At 35.8% G+C, this 22,861-nt stretch overlaps 1 protein-coding gene across 1 annotated transcript in view; it reads right to left on the bottom strand.

Annotated features, from left to right (window-relative positions):
- Positions 1 to 22,861, bottom strand: part of LOC122400523 (alkaline phosphatase-like) — a 490,617-nt gene that overhangs the window by 105,495 nt on the left and 362,261 nt on the right. The window contains exons 5-7 of the mRNA XM_043402045.1: positions 21,296 to 21,474; positions 12,589 to 12,796; positions 9,037 to 9,177 (exon numbers count right to left, since the gene is read on the bottom strand). Coding sequence (XP_043257980.1) covers positions 9,037 to 9,177; positions 12,589 to 12,796; positions 21,296 to 21,474 — 528 coding nt within the window. The remainder of the gene's footprint in view (positions 1 to 9,036; positions 9,178 to 12,588; positions 12,797 to 21,295; positions 21,475 to 22,861) is intronic.

The following is a 22,861-nucleotide window of genomic DNA, read 5'->3' as shown; positions in this document are numbered from 1 at the left end:
AGACTTTCGAATAGTTTCGAGTCACTCGAACTTTCGACGAAATTGTAAACGTGGGTTGGAAGTGCAGTACGAGAACGGATTGGGAATCCATCCGGTACCGTCAATACTTCCGCAAAACCCGTTTACAATTTAAAATCAAAGAGTCGTAAACGTGGGCAGGAAGTTCAAATACGGAACGGATTGTAAAACAATCCCATACCGTGAACTTCCACAACCCGTTTACTATTTAAAAGAGACGTAAACGTGAACCACAAGTTCAATACGGAACGGATTGGAAAACAATCCTATACCGTGAACTTGCACAGGACGTTCAATACGGAACAGGTTGAAAACCAACCCCATCCCGTGAACCTCCGTAGGACGTTCAATACGGAACGGGTTGTGAAACAACCCCATCCCGTGAACTTCCGTAAGCCGTTTACCAATTAAACAGATCAGGTCGGAACACGACCTGATCCAAAGACTGTAAAGATCTCGCAGGTTATAATCCGAGATTTCGAATTCAGCAGTGGGTACGATCCACCTCAGCCTGAATACAGACACGTATCGCTGTAATCAGAGGTCGTGTCCGAAGTATTCAGCAGTGGCTACGACCCACCTTTGTCTGAAAAAAAGGAACAAAAAAACACGTATCGCTGTAATCAGGGGTCGTGTCGGAGGTATCGAGGTTGACCCTCGAACCTCCCTTGACTGTCAAACGGCTCGAAACCCACAATCCAGGGGCGTATAAAATACCCTGGGTGGCTTTGCCATCTTCCAGTCGAAGTGTGGGACAATTTTAACTCCCAGCTTACGGCGAATCGCGAGAACACGCCCAAAGATCGCCAGCCTAGTACGGTCGCTGCGCGTAGGACGTTGATTCATTAAGCAACGTGGTGTCAGGCCCATTAGTAAGTCGACCCAAGGGCGCCGTTGGCAAACCTGCACCACACCGTGCCCGTACGCACGTAAGAAGGTGGTAAAGGGCCAAGGACCGGGTACGGTTGCAGCCTTACAACCTCCATCCGTTACCCTCTAATACGACAGTCGATACCTGCAGTCGAGGAAGAAACGAGGTTGAATCTCGTCTTCCCCAAAACAGCAATCAGACGTTTCCCAGTTTAAAGGGAACGCACACAAACATATACAGTCCACTAGCTTAGCTGCGTAACGCGGCGGCTGAGTTTCCCGCTCCTGAGTGCGACAAGCACAACCAGGAGCGCGTGAACATTAAAACGAGACGGAGAGAGTGACAAACGTTACCGTATATTTACACCTCGTTCCGTCTCTTTTGTTTCAGAACAGCGTGACACGAGCACACGCCAAACGCCGGTCAGACAGGCGAGGTTTTGTCGCGTATAATCTAATTAAGACAGGCTGTTCGCATTAAAAGGTCCACAATAAACGACGTCGTCGAACTCTTTCGACGACGTGAAAATATATATAACGTGTGACAATTACTTTTCCATCCTCCTATTCCCTCGTGATCCGGACCCCCGTTAGACGAGGTTCTCAAATCAGTGTTTGAGCCCTCCACATTCTAACATACTGTGTATTAATTTTTTTAACGTTTTGGGCTGTATTTCATCCCATGCCTTTTTTAGTGCGGCTATCAATTTTGGTTTTGTATAGCGGTCCGATTTTGGTATTTTTCGATCGAGTTCGTCCCATAAGTGCTCAATCGGATTTAAATCAGGGTTCTGCGGTGGCCAAGAAAGCAGCAATATATTGTTTTCGTCGATAAATTTTTTAACGATCTTTGCAGTATGTTTCGGATCGTTGTCGTGTTGGAATATGTATCCTGTATCTGGCCCAAATTTTTGAATTGATGGAAACAAATTTTCTTTTAGAATATCGATGTATTTCGCTGCTGTTAATATACCATCAATAACTATTAATTTTCCTACATTTTCATTGTTGAAGCAGCCCGATAACATTATAGACCCTCCACCGTGAAACACGGTGGAGGTGATAACATTTTGTTTAAATGCTTCTCCTTTTTTTCTCCACACATATTTCCTTCGTTTGTTTGATTGTAATTCAAATTTTGACTCATCACTTCAAATTATGGATTCCCAGAATGCAGTCGGTTTATTAAAATATTCTTTTGCAAAATTTAAACGTTTGCGAGCATTTGTTTCGGAAATGTGTGGCTTCTTCCTAGATATTCGACCATGCAACCTAGCTTCGTATAAACGGGATTTTATTTGAGTGGTCCCTATTGGCAAATTTAAATCTTCTTTGATCTGTTTGGCAGTAATAAATGGTTCCTTTTTTGTTATTTTAACAATTTCTCGATCCTGACGGGGAGTTGTTTTTCTTTTTTTTCCCGTTCTAACTAAATTTTCAGGTTTCCCAGTAGTCTATCTTTTTATCAATTTTTCGCACCCCTTCCTTTGATATCCCAAAATCTGTGGCAATCTGTTGCAAACTTTGGCCTTCTCTCCTTCTTTTATAAATTAATAATCTTTCAGACTCGTGTAATTCCCGTATTTTCGGCATGCTACAAGTAACCAATTCTTAACAATAACAATACATAACAACAAAAAAACATTATATAAGAGACTAAATACATTATCAAATTATTAAATGCGCGTTTAATAGCAAAATTTTATTAATGAAATAAAAACTTGATTACGTCAACTTACTTTCCGGCGAACCAAATTTAGGAAATCTTTTACAGATTGACTGTTATTTGATTGTACGCGGTGTTTTCGCTTTGACACTCACTGGTATACTGAGGCATTTCTTGTACATAATGTAAACAATGTCAGAATGTACGGAAGGACGCGTACAAGTGTTTAAATTATGGAACAATATCGTCAATACCAGAAATACAACAGCGTCAACATAAATACCGACGCGACTGTATTTGCCGCGATTATATCTAATCGCATGAAAATTACCTTCTAATTGCGGTGTATCCATATTCGTAAATCTGTAAAGCGTGTAACAACTGCCTCATTACCGTGTAATTATTATGCAATTACTGTGTAATTATTGCAGCAAATGTAATTTGATTACATTTTGGCCAACTCTAGTTGCACGTAGACATTCCACACATTGCAACGTGGTTTGCATATGTTGCAAGAATTCTAATAAACAATTCTAGTAATATACTCTCTTAAAGTATATCTTTTGTATCGTTATATTATACATACATTTTTTAGTAATGTATTTAAACTGTAAAAGAATAGAATAGAATAAGTTATTTGATTGCCAGTCCTATACATAGTTATCTAAATTGTAGTAAAATACTAACGATAAAATTATGCATAGAAAAAAATCTGTTAACTATTCTGGTTCAGACAGCATAAGTTGTATAAAAGAAAAAAAATAATATACTAGTATAATAAAATTTAAATATTATAAAAAATATAACTTATAAGTAGATAGACATATGTCATTACTTATTTTTTAAATTTATATAATGTCAAGAAGTTTGAAGGGAACGTTTATCATGTTCAATTTAAAAGCAATATTATGCAATCAAAAGAATTTAAAATGAAATATTACTTTCATTGCTTCAGCGAATTTCAATTCAATAATTCTGTGACAAAGTTTGTTTTAATATCAATTAAAAATAGTCCAGTTTCTTTTTTAGAATGAACGCAGTACAATACGTTTTTTAAACAAAATATGTATTGAATTTACTAGAAAATATGTTTTCGAAAATTAGCTGCGTAATGGATTTAGTAATTATGAAGTTTAATTTTATTATTACTTTATTAAAATTGAATTTCAATTTCAAACTTTCAAAATGAAAATTTAACAATTGATAACAATAGCGTGAGTATGATGTACGCGGAAACTTTAATTTTCAAACACATTCTTTTCCTTTTATTAATTTTTGCGATTTTTAATCAAAATCCTCCGGGTGGACGATAACGAGAAACATTCAACGACCTTGGCCTTCGTTACGCAAATTCATCATTCAAAAACATATCCGCTCACACCAAATATACCCTTATATAAATTACGTCTGCTCAACTGCTAGTCCACGTTGAGAAATTAACTATAATTTCGCGAAACAATTTTTTATTTCGCGGAAAAGAAAAACCAACGTTGTCACAATGTACATTCACTGTTAATTCCAACTACTTAACCTTTTCATTTCCACTGTAGTCATATGGCTACATACTCCGTCACCGAATAACAAGAGGCTTGTTTTATTTAAACAATAATGCAAACGTTTCATAATTTATAAATATCTGTGATAAAAATTTTGAATTTGTTAAATTGTACTATCGAGTCTCACGGAGTACGTTAAACTGGTTATTTTGCAATAAAGAAAACTTAGTTGCAAACTATTGGTTATTAAACGCAGTTAAGGGAATATTAATTAAGTGCCCGATATAATATACGCCATAAATATAGAACAGCTCGTCGGAGATGCGACATGTAACACATACGGTTGGATAAACAGTTGTTAGAAACAGTAAGAAGAACAGATGAGGCTAATGCCTGTACGAGTACAAGTAGGCGCCGGAAGGACGCGTTCTTAAAATGTCCGTGCATCGTCGTGTGAACACACCCAATTTCTCACACAAATATAATACTTCATTTATTAATAACAAAACACATATATAAATACAAATGAAGTATATTAGGCTAAAATCCAATAATAACTGAAGCAGTTTCTTAAAAGTAGAGTGCGTACAAAACATCATAAGTATAAATATCTTTAACAAATATTTGTTTATTGTTGGTAACAAAGTCGAAGCCCTTCAAATGCCAAAAGCCTGCATAAAATTTCAAAAATATTCGTTCATTGATTTTCCATTCAACTGATAAGAAAAACGCATACAATACAGTAATGATTCTTACAATGAACGTCGCCTTGGGCTTGGCACGTTCATCTTTCGTACAGTGGAGGTGGATTTTAACATCAACTATTATACGTAGCTCACATCGTTTTCAAATGTCGCCTTTCACGCTTCACTGGCTCCAAGGAGGATAGAAATGTTCAATTTATGAATCTGGGCATCATTTTAAGAATCATTACTATAGTCGTTTGCCGCGAAACAGATGTTCAGAAGAAGGAGAAGGGAAATGAATTCTCGTCTACCAGCCGGGAGGGATAGAAATGTTCAACTTACGAATCATATCTGAAATTCATTTTAAGAATCATTACTATACAGTTGTCATGTATTATAGAATATGAATGTTTCGCGGAGCTCACGTTTCACGTTTTTTCAAAATTACAAGGCCGAGTTACCAAATAAAATCGGTTGGTTCCGCACAAAGAAATTAGTTGAAGTATGTCTGACATTCAAAGTGATTTTTGTACAGGAAACGATTGTTACAAATGCGATTGCACGCTCGCAATTTAACGAGACGGGCAGTCGAAAGGTGGGGATGACAGACAATAGTACAAATTGCCATACTACATTAGGGGAGGTTACATTTTTCTAAATCGTTTCATTTTCACTGGTATGTGAACATATTCGGACCAGTTCGCTTGTGCGTTCCGCGCTACTTGGAAAAACGCTTTTTCCGTACGATTCCACCGTACAAATCGCGATTCAACCGAATTCCATAAATTCCTCTCCATTTTTTTCTCCGGGCTACAAAGAGAGATCTGTTTCTGTTTGAAGAGATTATTTCACTCGTTTAGAGTCAAAAAATGCATTTCCTTTAATTCTTTTTTCATAAATACATAGTGCCTGTAGTTATACATGCTTATAGTAGACTAATTGGCAAGTATGTAGTAAACTCAAATATTTATGGGAAGCATATTTGATATTATTAACGAATTATATTCGAGACTCATAATATTATTACAATAATATAGTGTAAGACTTTTATTTAAAGGTTATTGGATATAGGTGCACTTATTTAGCTCTTATTCTTAGAAATTTGTATTTAGATATACATTTTACCCATCTCTAATGATAGTCTAGTAACGTTAAATATTTCCCAGCATGTCTTCTGATAAACTTGATTTACTGTAATTACTTTCATGGGAAGAAAAACAAAGTCTTTTGTTCTTATTAGGATCCACGTTTTATAGTTCTGTTTCGTAACTAGATATCCATTTAGAACTATAATGTGGATCTAATTTAATTTCTAACTTTTAACTTTCAACGTACCAGAAATACTGTGAATTCATATGTAGACTAGTTAAAATTCGCGCGCGTGAAGCAGATAAAAAACGCGTGTTATTGAGGCCCACCGTTGGGCCCTTGTTGTCTCGGCTTGCTCGCTGTATGCGCCGCGTGTGTTAAACATGTAAAAATACTTTGTTCTCATTAATATTAATAATTATTAACATACATATATTCCTACTATTTGTTCTTATTAAATATATTATCGTTTATTATTCCTAATCAACTTGTTTTTCCTCACTGCGCCAACATCATATAATAATGTGACTCTAATTCAATTCCTATATAAGATCATTTGCTTTCCTTTGAATGTGTATTTTTATTCTATGTATATAAAGTATTTATTTTGACAAAACAAATAACCTGCGAATCCTTTCGGAATCCTCGACAGAAACAGAGATATTCTAGATGCTGAGCCGAAGGAAACACCAGATATAGGCGAGAAATGGTTCGCGGGGGTAGTTGGATCAGCAGTCTTTCCAAGGAGAGGACGAAAAAGCTTGTATCTTCGAGTCGAAGAAACGCCTTTTTCTCCGGCGATGAAAGAACGCGAGACATGCATGCCAGTTACTGGGAGCTGGGAATCTATAAACTCCATAAAGTACAGAACGCTGACTCAATGTTCCCGCTTTTCTATACGAGGAAGGAATACTCTACGGAGCATCGGTTCAACTGTATTCTGAGCGAGGAATTTGAATTACGCGATTATAAACACGAACGGGGGGAAACGACATCTTATGTATACGTGGGCGCAAAGAATTTTTCTTGAATCTGAATAAACAGTAGACATGGACACTACCTTCGCCTGGGTACAAAATAAATCAAATAAACGAAGACGAGTATTTTGTTAATAAGAAAGTTGGTAAATATTTAAAACGACTCAAATGGATGTCTGAATATTTATTAATTCCATAATAGATATTTTTTTATTTAATTTTTATTTAAGCATGTTGTTTCATTCGTTTGTATTTATGCAACGAGTGTGTTATTAATGAGAAATCAATTGGTTATACAGGGTGGTCGGTCACCCTGGGAGATTCTAGAGGCCAAAATAAAACGAAAAGTAAGAATACCAATTTATTGATGGAGGCTTCGTTAAAAAGTTATTAACGTTTCAAGTTCCGCCCGTACGGAATTTTATTTCTAGAAAGTGTGTAGAATTTCGGGGGTAGGTCTACTCACCAAAAGTTATTGTAATTGACCCCCGCAACCAAAAATAATTTTTCCAGAACGATCTGAAATTTTTCAATTTCGCTGAAAAAATTGGGCACCCCTGTCGATTTTTCTTAAAAATTCGTTTTTGATTTTTAGTAATTTTGTATGACGCCCTATAGAAAAGTTGTTTAATACTTTTTTGTAAATACCCATGAGCTTTGCTTCAGAGAAAAGTTTCATTGAAATGTATTAACTATTGCAGGAGTTATGGCTGTTTAAAAATTTCAGCATTTTCATAAGGTTTTTTTCACTTTACAGGGTCAAGAAATAATTTTCGAATATTTTTGGAATTTCTACATATTCTTCTTCTATTAAAATCGTCCAATCCGTTCAGAAGTCATGACATTTTAAATATTCGCATGAAATTTCAGGGTAGCATTTCTGGTCTCACATTAGATATTCGGTGAAGAATTTTTTTTCTTAAAAGTGCGAAGGATTTCAGGGTATGTCTATTCACCAAAAATGCTTGTAACTGACCTCTGTAACTAAATATAATTTTTTTAGTATGATTTGAAATTTTTTAATTTCGTCTAAAAATATCAGTACCTACAAGAATTTTTTTCTCGAAAGCAGGTAGGATTTTTGGGGCATGTGTTCACCAAAAATGATTGTAATTGAGCCCCGCAAACAAAAATAATTTTTTCAGAATGATTTGAAATTTCTGAATTTAATTTTTTTAATAACTTTTTAAAGAAGCCTCAGGCAAGAAATTTGATATGCTTGATTTTCGTCATATTTTGGCCTCTAGAATCTCCCATTACAATTTTTCCCAGGGGTGGCCGAACACCTTGTATATTTAAAACGATTCAAAGGAATGTATAAATATTTATCAATTTTTCAACCGATATTCTATTTTTTTATTTTTATTTAAACATATTGTTTTATTTGTATTTATTTGTCTATATATCGAGTGTGTTATTAATGAGAAATCAAGTTGTTAAATATTTAAAACGACACAAATGGATGTCTGAATATTTAATAATTATGCAACGGATATTTTTTTATTTAATTTTTATTTAAGCATGTTGTTTTATTTGTATTTATATGTCGATACGAGTGTGTTATTAATGAGAAATCAATTTGTTATATATTTAAAACGATTCAAAGGAATGTATGAATATTTATCAATTCTTCAACCGACATTATATTTTTTTTATTTAAGCATATTGTTTTATGTATTTATTTGTCTATACAACGAGTGTGTTATTAATGAGAAATCAATTTGTTAAATATTTAAAACGACTCACACGGATGTATGAATATTTATTAATTCAATTTTTTTATTTAAAGTTTATTTAAGCATTTTATATATTTATTGTGTATTTATTTGTGTATAGAAAACTATGTATATCGCACGAATATCACGATTTTCTAGAAGAACTATTTAGAAACGTGAAATTGTAGGAACTTGGCGACAAGCTTAAACGAGATACGAGTATCAAAAACCACAATCTGGGCGAGGAAGTGGTTTTCAAGGTAAAGAGATTGCATCGCGAACGAAGAGCTTTATTCTAGTCAGTCCGCCGTGATAAATCACGGACTTCGAACGGTCTCGGGACTCAACGACAGTTTCAAAACACTCATATTTTCGAGTAAATATTCCCTTTCCGTTTTTCCCTTAACGAGCCGACGGAAAGACGAAACTGTGAGTCGCTGTGGGCGATAAATTCTATTTCTACGTTTCATGGTGCGCGTTTTTGCACTTACTACGCTTATTGTTCCGTTTTTTACGTACCTTCCACGAAGAGAAAATATCCTTCGGGATTCTTCGCCAGCACGCGAAGCGCCTTTATCGCCATTTCGGCCAACGAAGGGTCACCGCTTCCATTCGTGTTCCGGTCGACGTCGAAGTCCATATGGGAATAGGAAAACAGTCCTGAAATCATCCAACGTCACGAAAAGGTGAGTCTCGAGACTCCGATAACTTTTATCGATTCTGTTCCCTCTGTGATCGAATTCTAAAATATTTCTCGAGTGTACGCGAAATATTTCTAAACAGAATACAGTGGAACCTCGATAGATGCAAATCTCGTTTGTTGCGTTGTGGTGGCAGTAAAATTGCAAGTGAAAGTCTTTTTTGCAATATAGTACCGATTTTATAAAAAGAATAATAATGAAATTTTAATTCTTTGTGTGTCAAGTAGGGCTCTTCAATATAAATAAATTTTAAATAGTAAAATTTACATACGAGAACGCTAATTAACTGTTAAACAAAGTATCTTTATTCATAACATTTAAAAAACAGAAAATAGTACCGTATGAATAAAAACTATACATACTTCGAAAGCTAGAATAGTAGAGAATAATGGTTTTGTATAACCTTACAATGTTATGTACAAATACCCCCTAGACAGACATAGCGTATATGTATGTATGTACTACATAAACAATATATACATATCCTCTATACTATATTTATTTATACAGAAAGTAATTTTGTTATATTCAGTGGATATAAATCATTGAAATGTCGTCACACTTATCTGAAACGATATTTACGATAAATTACATATTTTAAAAATGTTAAAAACCTCGCAAAAATAATGAATTTACAACAAATTCCGTAGATATAAATCGGCTTATGAAGAAATTCGCGTGGAGTTTGCGCAATAAGTGGTGAGATTATTAATTACGGAGCCAATAGTATTCCTTATTAACAGGTCTCGAAGGGAATTAATTGTTCTGATCGATAGAGTCAGCGTAATCCCCAATTCAAACGTTACGCCGATCTCAATTAGAGTAAATTAACTAAGAGCTGATCACGTTCAAGGAATAATATAATCATATACGATCAATAATTGTCTAACCTCAGGATGCACAATCAGCATTATTCAATCTAAATAATATTCACTTGAAATCCACGTTACTCTTTTATCATCGGATAAGGGTTTGTCATTATAGGATCAGTCGCCACGATCATCAAAACGAATCGATAAAACGGAGAAACGGAGCTACGCACAAACCCATGATTATTTCTGATATTTTTCAATCTGCTATTGTTCCCTGATAAAAGATCAGTGACAATGTAATAATTTCGAAAAGGTTCCGCGCGAGTATTGGAAGATAGATCGTTTGAGAACCCGGAACTGTGTTTGTATGTGCGAACGGATTTTATTTGTTCGCCCATGAATAAAGAACAATAGAATGTTCTGGAGTCGTTATTTTTAAACTTGCACCGAGATTTCAATAGTTCTTTTAATGACATGGTTGATGGCGACCTATAGAGTGACTCGAGAAGATTCCAGATAATTCGTTCAGTTTTACCATAAAGTGAAAAAAGATTTATTTTAAACACATTTGTTCTGTGCTTCGAAACATGAAAGCTGCTACGGTATTATTTGTTGCAGCTGATTTCAAATAATTAGCAAATGATAGGACGAACGAGAAATAGGCAATATAATACCACCGTCAATTTTTGTAATAAGACATTCTTTGAACAAATTGCATTGCATACTTTCGATTCACTTCTTCATGCAGAATAACCGTATCATCGCTGTGTATATACGAAAGTAGTACAGTAATGATTCTTAAAATGAACATCGCTCACGTTCATCTTTCATAGTGTTTAATCCGTGGTTGAGACGGGCTCGTTCGGATATTGAAGAACCACCCCTTTTTCAGGGGACTAACTAGACGAATTGGTTTTCTATATTTATTGAAACTCAACAAAACAATACACGTGACCGAGTCTAAGCTAGTGTCTATGCTAAAGACGAAGTGTTCAAAATGCTAAACGAAGTGGTTTGGTTCTATGCTAAAACCCAAGTGTTTGAAGGTTAAAAACGAAGTGACGGCGTTCCGGCGTTTTTCCAAGGTGTTGGTCTTTTGCACCCCCTTCCAACAAGAGTTTCCGTGGCGGGGGTGTAACGATGTCACTGTAGCTTGGCGTCCAAGGTGGAGGGTGCTACGTTTGGCAACTCTGGGGATTTTCCACCGCGTGCGTCGGTCCCTGGGCCCGCGTGCAAAACTAACTACGAACAAGGGAGGCCCAGGTATACGAATCCGAGCACGTGTGGGCCATCCGACAGTCCGCTTGGGTTGCAACCACTCGAGACTGCCTTCGCCGATCAAGTTTATGACACTTTGTTCTATTAACGAAATTCTAACTTTTGCCCATGTTGGCCTTGACAAAAACGCGGTCGGTGTCATAAGCCTGGTGGACTCACCGAAGCCCAAACACATACAGGAGGCGAAATTGAACACCAGCAAATAATTATGTTCAGCAATGCCTGCTGGTGTCGAATTTCCTTTATCTTTTACCGTCAGTCGATGACTGAAGAAAAGGACAGTGAATGAGAACGAATGAGAAAAAGAGATTGTCTTTTATTCCAGCTCGTATCGTGTTTCAAATATCGTCTTTCACTGGCTCCAAGGAGGGTATTCAACTTACGAATCACGTCTGGGGTTCATTTTAAGAATCACTACTATATTATGCTTTGTTTCATTATTATCTTGTACATATTCGTAAATAAAATTGATGCACTGTTCTATCGCAATCATGATAGTATAAGTGTCACAAAGAAGAAAGTAAAACCTAGTCATGCAATATTTACATAGGGTGTTCGACCATCCCTGGGAGATTCTAGGGGACAAAATAAGACGAAAATCAAGAATACTAATTTGTTGATTGAGGCTTCGTTAAAAAGATATTAAAGTTTAAAGTTCCGTCTGTAGGACGGCAATCTGCAAACAGCTGTGCGTGCATGCGATAGTGGTTCTCACTCAGCATGAGAAACTCTGCTTACAATTAGTGACGTATTGGCAGCCTTACAATTTTGTCAGTGAGAACCACTAGCAGCTGTTCGCAGATTGCTGTTCTAGAGACGGTACTTTAAACGTTAATACCTTTTTAACGAAGCCTCAATCAACAAATTGGTATTCTTGATTTTCGTCTTATTTTGATTTCTAGAATCTCCTATTAAAATTTTTTCCAGGAGTGGTTGAACGCCTTGCATTTTATAAAGAGCTACATTATTTTTTTAAATGTTTTTCAAATAATCGAGTGGTACTATTTAGGAAGTTAAAAAAATTCAATAATAAACTAGTCGTGACACAAAGAAGGAAGTAAAACCTTGTTCATATTTTTATATTTCAAAGAGCTACATTATTCTTCTTAATGTTTTTCAGATAATCGAGTGATACTGTTTAGGAATTTAAAAAGATTCAATAATAAACTGATTTGTAAATCGAACAAAGGAAAACCCCTGTGATAGATGGCATTAAAATTCGTTGCTAACGAATCCTCGAGTCACATCGAACACAATAAAAAGATGTTTCTGATCGTTACCCAAGAGATGGTTCACTTTCCGTGGATCGACGTTCTCGAACTGCTCCTTGTTAGTGACGTATTTCGCGGGCACGTTCCGCAACCGGTGGTTTCTGGACCATTCTTCGATCAGATTCCTCCCGTCCAATCGTCTGCCCTCCTTATCCGGCTCCTCGGGATCCTGGATCACTTTCGGCACGAAATGACGCCTGCCCCCGCCAAGGACCACCTAGGATCGATCGTGATTTTATTGCCGCGTATTTTATTCGAGACGGATAAAAGTGGATTTCGAGTAATAAAGTCGAACAATTGGCGAGCTGAGCTCTGGTATAGATCGGATTCCTGGAATTAACCTTAAACTCTTTGTAGAGAGCAGCGCAAGAAATCAATTCACCGTTTCAATCTATCGGATAACGAGCCCTCTAAAGTTGTTGACAATTTTTCTGACCGATGGAAAATATGTTCACCGTAAATTACTGTGTATTTACCAGTATTGGGCAACTTTTATTCTCGACTAACGAATCAAACTTTTAAATTCGTTTTAAAAGTAGATTTAACCCCTCGAATGTCAGTTTAAAATATTTATTTTACAGATTCTAATTTACCGGATGTTTTCAGAAATGAAACTCTGGTATTTATCCAATCAGATATAATTCTTTGTATTTGGAAATAGTTGCAAGAATATTGACAAAAGGAAACTTGCATTATCGAATATCAATGAAAATGTCTACAATTCAGAGTTGGGTGAAATACTCATTTAAATAATAAATTATAAGTAGTAGTGTAATTATAAAAACAAAATATTTTATTCGAAGAATACTGGAACTTTATTTTGAAATTTATTTATTTTAATTTACGTCCATTTGATACCCATTTTAAAAACGCCTTTTTTTGAAACTAGTTCGACATGTTTGACGCGTAACATCATAATCATTAATTATTGTAACGAGATATACAATATTTTGGAATCCAACGAAAATTGAATTGGTCTTCTACGCCTTCCATTTTTAGACCAAACTGTTTTCGAAAGTTCTCATACGCCAGCTCGCGTTCCATTAAAGAACTGTTTCCAAAAGCAATTTTGTCGAATTTCAAAGTCAACTGAAGGGAAACGGTCTTTTCGTTGCTTGAAAGAGTTTCCATTTCAGTGATTGCATGTTTCCGTTCGCTTTTTTGTTTCTTGTAATGCACGGAATAGAAGTCGCCATGTAAAGACGACTGTGAACAGGTGACCTAGATTACATTGCTTTTATATTTTAACGTCGAAAAAACACGCATGGAAAATTGCGTATCATTTAAAAAAAAATTATTATTTCGGAGATACTCGGAGTTACGAATCGACATTAAAACAGCGAACGAAGCAGGGAACCGATATCTCGTTACAAATATTTCAGAAATCAACTGCTGTTCCGATACGAGGTTGTTTTCGTATCTCGCGATCGCGTCGTGATATCCCGCACGGTGGTGCCCGTCTTCGAGATGGTAAGTCTTGAAGATACCTTCGATCTTGGTAAACGGTTAGTCGCGACGCGTTGTTTCAAGGAATTAACCTGGAAACAATGTTTCTAAGATGTTACACAGCATGAACGTTAACGCTGACTAGCCGTACGTTAAGGGGCCTTTCTACCTTGTGGGATTAAAAAAATCGATATTTTTTTTTTTGCATTTTCCTTTAGTATGTAGTCTCGAAAATATGTCTACCAAATATTAAATTGAAATTTGAAAAACTAACGAAGTTATAACCTGCTGAAATGTACCGCGCGCAGGTATAACAACTGGACGTGAAACTTTAAAGCTGTTTTTCTCGAAACTACATTTTTCGGCACTGCGTGCGTGATAACTAAAAAACTATTCAAGATATCAACATCAAATTTATACAGTATCTTCAGAACTGGTCTCCCTATAGCATGAACTAGGATAATTGCGATATATGCAATACTTTTTCTTTTATTAACAAAAATGCAACCAAATATATGAAAATATTCAGTATTTTTTCGTAAAATAGCTGCCATTTTGCCATTTTTTGTTTTTTTGAAAAGATCCTAGTTCATGCTATAACCACACTCATCTATATTAAGAATATCGTTGGTTTTAGGATTTCGAATAACTTGTTCGCAAGATATCACGTACGCAGTCGGGTGCCGTTCGTAAAAACTGTTGTTTGATGATCAACAAAAACAGCGTAATCAATAGATATTATGCGTTGCAAAAATTCGTAAATATAGCTAAATATATAATAAATGTATCTACAAAATCCGGAATTAATCGCTCTTTAATAACCCGTAAAAAAAAATCACAAAGAAACACGTATTTTTCATGCCTACAAGGTAGAATGGCCCATTAAGCCTTCGGTCCGAATGCTTGACTCGAAGGGGAAAAGTCGAAACGTTAAACGAATGAAAAAGGTACTCGAAGTGAACCGTGTGTCTGGAATAGCAGTGGAGATGTTAATGCCTCGAATCGCTGATGGAAAGTGATTAGTCGGCGTTGTTCGAACTTCCTCGCGGCGTTGGAAGTATGGGGAAACACTATGTTTGGTGATTTTTAGAAATCAAAAAACCCAATCAACGTGCCCCCTTAGGCATTGCCACCACCCTCTATGCGCCCTTGGCGCGCCTTCTTCTAGGAGAGAGTGGGGCGATACCTGGTTGTACGCGAATGTTTCGAAATCCGACAATGTCGCGGCTTTCCTCTGGGTTTTTCCGCTCGAAGGTCTAAGTCCCGTTTTTGACGTACCCTTCGGAAGACCGAGTTTACAGTCGCGTCGGTATTTATGTTGACGCTGTTGTATTTCTGGTATTGACGATATTGTTCCATAATTTAAACACTTGTACGCGTCCTTCCGTACATTCTGACATTGTTTACATTATGTACAAGACATGCCTCAGTATACCAGTGAGTGTCAAAGTGAAAACACCGCGTACAATCAAATAACAGTCAATCTGTAAAAATATTTCCTAAATTTGGTTCGCCGGAAAGTAAGTTGACGTAATCAAGTTTTTATTTCATTAATAAAATTTTGCTATTAAACGCGCAATTAATAATTTGATAATGTATTTAGTCTCTTATATAATGTTTTTTTTTGTTATGTATTGTTATTGTTAAGAATTGGTTACTTGTAGCATGCCGAAAATACGGGAATTACACGAGTCTGAAAGATTATTAATTTATAAAAGAAGGAGAGAAGGCCAAAGTTTGCAACAGATTGCCACAGATTTTGGGATATCAAAGAAAGGGGGGCGAAAAATTTATAAAAAGATAGAGACTACTGGGAAACCTGAAAATTTAGTTAGAACGGGAAGAAAAAGAAAAACAACTCCCCGTCAGGATCGAGAAATTGTTAAAATAACAAAAAAGGAACCATTTATTACTGCCAAACAGATCAAAGAAGATTTAAATTTGCCAATAGGGACCACTCAAATAAAATCCCGTTTATACGAAGCTGGGTTGCATGGTCGAATATCTAGGAAGAAGCCACACATTTCCGAAACAAATGCTCGCAAACGTTTAAATTTTGCAAAAGAGCATTTTAATAAACCGACTGCATTCTGGGAATCCATAATTTGGAGTGATGAGTCAAAATTTGAATTACAATCAAACAAACGAAGGAAATATGTGTGGAGAAAAAAAGGAGAAGCTTTTAAACAAAATGTTATCACCTCCACCGTGTTTCACGGTGGAGGGTCTATAATGTTATGGGGCTGCTTCAACAATGAAAATGTAGGAAAATTAACAGTTATTGATGGTATATTAACAGCAGCGAAATACATCGATATTCTAAAAGAAAATTGTTTCCATCAATTCAAAAATTTGGGCCAGATACAGGATACATATTCCAACACGACAACGATCCGAAACATACTGCAAAGATCGTTAAAAAATTTATCGACGAAAACAATATATTGCTGCTTTCTTGGCTACCGCAGAGCCCTGATTTAAATCCGATCGAGCACTTATGGGACGAACTCCATCGAAAAATACCAAAATCGGACCGCTATACAAAACCAAAATTGATAGCCGCACTAAAAAAGGCATGGGATGAAATACAGCCCAAAACGTTAAAAAAATTAATACACAGTATGCCAAATCGTTTACTGGAAGTAATTAAAGCCAAAGGGTATCAAACTGCTTATTAAATATTTTTTTTACTGTTACTTATAGAATTATAATTTACTTTATAACCATTGTCAACTTACTTTCCGATAGACGTTCATTAGAAAATATTTGTTAATGCTATTGTTACTCAAATGAACATAATTAATAAGGTGACATTATTTACTTAAGACACGAATAAATTTATTTTTGTAAACATTTCGTATTTTATTTATTTTTATTGTATCCTTTTACGGCTATTTTATAAAAATGATAAGTGTCAACTTAAATACCGACGCGACTGTATGACCGGCTGAGCTATTGAGAACGAAATGAACGTAAAATTCTAAGTTGATTATACGAAAAGTTAAATGATTATTGCCGGCAATGGAATAAAATGTCTTTTCTCAAAAATAGCTTTACGTCGCGGACCTATCATAAACTGACAACGAAATATTCGCGTATTGTGTTCCTTCGGACGGAACAACTGCAACATTTCAACGCAATTTATCCACTATTTCAACGCAATCGTAAACGACAAACGGCGTTGTAACTTTTATTTTATATATTATATTTTGTATTAATCTGGAAACCATGTTCGTTGGACAGAAATCACACAACAATTTTATTAAAAAAATTAAACTGGACTTCGTAAGTCTTGGAACATAATGCTGCTACAATCTTTAATTAAAACTGAAACGGAATTTATTGACGTTCGCGACAAATAACCTTCATATTTTTTAATTTTCTATTATCCTTGTCTGCAACAATTATTAAGGCTTGATTTTAAATGCTTTCAGAACGAAATTTTAATGATACATTCTAGTTATTGCAGTAACAATACCTAAGTTTAATAATTGTTGCAAATTGTTTAATACAGTATTACTCTGCGAATTTATAAATGTGCATTTCTCCAGTTTTACATAGTGTAAGATAATTTCCTTTAAAATTTTACAATTTTCAGATATCGTGAGACGAAATATGTATAAATGTTTGGAAGTCGCCTAAATCTTGCCATGGTAAGCAAGCAATTAAAAAACATGTATGCTGACAAGGTTTTGGCGCAGCATATTCATATGAAACACCATGCACTCCGCGTCTTAGCATAATAAAATATTGAATTTCGGATGCATACAATTTACATAAATACGTTCCACGAAATTTCTGCAATTTTTACAGTCGTTCATCTTCTTCAAACCAAAGGACTTTATTCACTTTCCATAAGGAGTTACCCAAACACGAATTTTCATCTGTTTCAGGAAGTCTCTTTGCACTAACGCTAGGTTATGACTTCGTATGTGAATCTTTTACCCTCTACTATGTTTACATCACTTGATATCAAATAAATTTTTAATGCATAAGATTTTGTAAAAAGAGTTACCAAAGCAAAATATTTCTGTTAATTTAGACAATAGAACAAACTCTGTCAGAAAGAAATTGCCTGACTAGTACAGACTTTTTCCACTAATTCACGAATTTTTTAAATGATCGGCAGTCTCCATAAAAAGACTACAAGTTTTCCAATGAGAAAAATGTTCCATCAAAATTAAAAGTATTTGCAAACTGGTGAAAGCGGAGGAAATTTACACAGGATCAATACTAAATGTGTTACAGTTCGTAGCACATCCAATCAGAAAGTGATATCTACCTCAAACGTAAATTAAAAATCTGAAATCAAATTCCATTTCACGTATTCCTGTCCTCGACAAATTCTCTGAACCGAATTTCCTCTGAAAACGAAACTTCGTACAAAAAACAATTCATTTCACATTTTCAATCTACTTGTAGCATTGACAAAGTGCTTCAGTTACGATCGTACCACGAATCATACCTTTATACATTTATGTACCCTGAGTTGAAAAGTTGGTTTATAAAAGAAATTGGGCACAGTATTTGATCAGAAATTTCATCTTTCCAAAACCTACTACTAGGTAGGAGATCAATTTTGCTAAATAAATAAATAAAACAATAAAGTGCCAGCAGTTTCCGATCCGTGATGTAATTGATCGGGTTGAATGCGTTTTAGCGAGGTACAAATGTGATGTTTTAACGAGGAAGTACTACAATAGGTGTTTTATGACCTAGGAATGATCTGTGGAAATTCCAAACTATGAACTAGCAGATAAGAAACCCTGATTTGCGGTCCTTCACGTAATTGATCGTGTTGAGTACGTTTTATCGAGGTACAAATGCGACATTTTAATGAGGGAGTACTGTAATAAATGTTTTGCGACTCAAAGACGATCTTTCGAAATCCCAGACTATGAATTAGCAGATAAGAAACCCTGATTCGCTGTCCTTGACGTAAGTGATCGAGTCGAGTATGTTTTATCGAGGTACAAATCCGACGTTTTAACGAGTAACTATCGTAATAGGTTGTTTGTGATTCGGGAATGACCTTTTGAAGTCTCGACTACGAACTAGCAGATAAGAAATGTCAAAAGAGAGTAAAGGAGCGCGATCAACTTTCGTAAAATAAATTTTATCCTGTTCGTCCGATCTGCCTGCTGGATTGGAAAGCACCGCTCCGCTGGGAAAGTCATCCCCGTGAACCTTTAATTTCTCCAATCTGCGGGGAAACTCTCTCGAGAATTCCGACCGGGCAGACTTTAACAAGCAGGAAGTTTTGCATGGAGCTTCCGTACAAAAGCCGTGACCGTTTTCTCCAGGTCGAGGCATTTTTTCTCCCGTTACGTCGACGAAGAAACGTCATGAACGGTCCCTCCAGACCAATCGACTCGCCCAAGATCTCTATTTCCGTTCACCGACCTAGCGACGTCGCACTAGAAAACGCATAATCGGTCGTCCCAAGATTTCCGCTAAGTCCGTTCGATACAATTGGAAGTTCCATTATCATGGAAACGAGGATCTTGTCTCAACTATGAGATTCATTTTAACGAGGAAACAGAAGTTTCATTCGACACGTGGGACCAGCGAAATTTCATACGGAAATGGATTCTTCGATGGGAGAAAAAAACACGAACCTTTCTTTTTTTATTATCTTAATTATGGAGTTACAAAAGTACACCTTTCAAATTTTAATTATTGACGGAGGTGTAAATAAAATATATGCTAAAATACGTAAAAGTGAATCTAGTGTTCACAAGTGTCACCTCAAATATTGCTTCAAAATTATTTTATTTTGAACTTTTCGAAATGCTATGATTTTATTTTAAGAACTTTTGTAAAATTATATCATGATTACTTACGTAACATAACTGAACATAAAATAATTTTGTTAACAAGAAATATATTAAATGTGTTTGAAAATTTTTACGAATTAAAAATTTGAGTATAACCATGTAGATTTTTGTAGACTATTTCATAAGTGAGAGGAATATAATACACAAAGTAATATAAAAGAAGAAAAATATTACTTATCCTATTTACAATTTATTTTTTTGTTTTTTTTAGGAACGACAAAATTATTTTAATTAAGGATGTGAATAATAATATAAAGTTGTTCAAATTTTTCGAGACTGATAACAATTTTCTTTGAGAATCGGTGATCCCGAAATATTAGAACATTGTTTTCTTTGTAGAAGGAAATAGAAATTCGATAAAAAATCTCAAGAACTCTCGAGTTGGCATTCTCAAGCACGATTTGTGCGTCGCTACGCGAATGCTTGCGAATATTTCATTGTCCTCCAGATCCTTTGTCCGACAGAAATTAATTTCTCGGCTACGAACGACGCTTTCCAATTCAATAAATGTTCTTTTTCTGCAGTTATATTACATCGCGTTGCACGTGTCGCGAAACATGATCAATAAATCACGGGGGTTGAACGCCATGTCGATTTCCAGTGTATCATTTCCATTAAATATTTTCGAAACGCCGATAGTATGCAGTTATGCGTAAAATTCGGCCACGTATTTTTAATAAAAATAGTTACAAAGTAGAAATATGTGTTCTTAAAAATTTTTGTTCCGCGTGTTTAGTTTTCTGCTACAATTCCGGTGAAAATATAGATGAAAAATGGAACGAAGGTATTGTTTATTAACGATCAAAAAGCATGTGTTAACAAATTAACCTGGTTATTTCTGCGATCGAAATGCATCTGTCGGTTGAATCTCATAACTTGTTATCTTCTATTTATTCTATCACAATCCGTGTAATAAATATGGGCACACTTTTATTAACGATTTATACAGTACAATAAAATATAATTGCAAACAATAATAAAAATAGTCAAAATTATTAAATCTTTCTAATCAGGTGTTAAAAAATAATATAATATAATACGATTGATAACAAAAAAGGAAAAAAAATATTCTATAGATCATGGGGATTTGAACCCTGAACAAACTATTACTATCTTCCTACGCTGAACGCTATGCCAAAGTTAGTCTAAAATTAAATGATCTATCACTGTAATAAACACTAAGTAAGCAATTATTTAAACTTTTCACTTAATTTTCTCATAACTGGCTAACTATCTGCGGTTGTAACTTTGTTTACGATTGTCGTACTCGCGAATCTACAAGCCTGCAAAATATCATTGCAATCGGTGAGTATCAGGTCTGGCATTCTCGTTGGATAAATTGTGTTTCTGTCAGACTTTGATCGTTTTGGCCAGGTTTCTTGGCTGTGATTTTACGATTATAGAGACGGTTACATTAAAATATAATTTCATACGTTAATGTTACGACCAGGTTCGTCCTCGAGCAGTTGACGAGCGATGTCCTTGCAAGAGGTTCGTGCAGCAGGTGGCACCTTGCCGTCGTCCTCCCAATAACGGCTGGCTGCGTGGGCGTAAAGCGCCGCTGGAGTCGCGTGCGTCACCCTGGTGGTCGTCACTAGCCCCGTCGATTTACCTGCGGGCAGAAAAGTCGGGTTATCGACGACGCAGTAAATCTACCAACGACGAGCCTTCGTCGCGCGTGTTTCGTAAATCACACGGTTGAATCCTCGCCGCGGATCGTTTGTCTCCCGTAGCTGATTTCATCGCTCTCAGCACCAGCACGTCCACGGGAAACAAATTCTTTGGCAGAATTAATTAGTTGGTATAATTATTGTCAACCGTGAAACATTTTGATCGTTGGACGAAAATAGTATTTGTTTGGAAGGGATAAATGTCATTCAAGATCCTCAATTTTATTCTGTTACATAATCTAAATGATGAAAAGACAAATCTAATCGTGATAGGTTGACCTTGAAATGATTTTTGAAGAGAGTGAAAACCAGGCAATAGTAATTTTCTCGGTATAATTTTGAAATAATATATTATATTTGTAACATTTTTTAGGTTGAATCGAATCGTGTAGAAATTAATTTTGAAACTTCACGTTTTTCACGAGGAAATTAATTTTTTGTTTTGTGCAACAAAACCCACTTGGCAGTTTAAAATTCTTTGTCGATAATATAATATGAGGCCAAAAATGGTCCTCCGAAATTCATGTATATGTTTAAATATACATAACTCCTTAACGGATTGAAGGAGTTTAATTTTTCAAAATGCAAACACCGCGTATTTTAGTGAGGAATATGTAGAAATTTTAACAATATTGAGAAAGTTCTTCCTTGACACCGTAAAGTGAAAAAAAACCCCTAAAACTGGTCCAATTTTCAAACAGCCATAACTCCTACAATAGTGACTCTATATCAACGAACCTTTTTTCTGACGTACTGCTCATGGATACCTCCAAAAAAGTATTAAACAACTTTTCTGTAGAGCGTCAAACAAATTTATTAAAAATGAAAAACGAAATTTTTAAGAAAAATCGATAGGGGGTGTTTCGGCGGCGAAGCTACTATGCCCTCTTCCTCTGTAGTGCGCGGACCGTGCGTTACACAGCTCCGTACTGTTCCCTTTCCGTTCTCGAAGGACCACCCAAACTGGTGTTTGGGAAAATACCGGTAAACTTGAAGCCCGTTACTTCAAGGAAGAGCCCGTTGCTCTTTTTAATTACACAAGAATGATTCTAAACTTGCGGAGAGTCGACTCGAGTTTGTAAGGCTCGATCAAACGAATCTAATGCTAAGAAGTAAAACTACCCTTAACCTAAGCTCGGTTTCCCCTGCCAAGGTGACGAAAACGCGCAACGCGAACCGGTAGGAGGATTGGTCAAGCCAATCCTCAAAGTTGTCACCTTGGCAGGACGTTTCCTGCATTTTGCAACATTCCCGCCCACCCTCCTGTCCAGTGTCCAGGTAGACCATGCAGGAGTGAGCGAGAACGCTGCATTATTATTAACATTGGGA

This window comes from Colletes gigas, unplaced genomic scaffold, assembly GCF_013123115.1.
Source record: "Colletes gigas isolate AHSC1104 unplaced genomic scaffold, ASM1312311v1 Colletes_gigas_Sc00018, whole genome shotgun sequence".
NCBI classification, from domain to species: Eukaryota; Metazoa; Arthropoda; class Insecta; order Hymenoptera; family Colletidae; genus Colletes; species Colletes gigas.
Note: the sequence above shows the minus strand (reverse complement) of the source record. Positions and strands in the feature narration are given on the sequence as shown.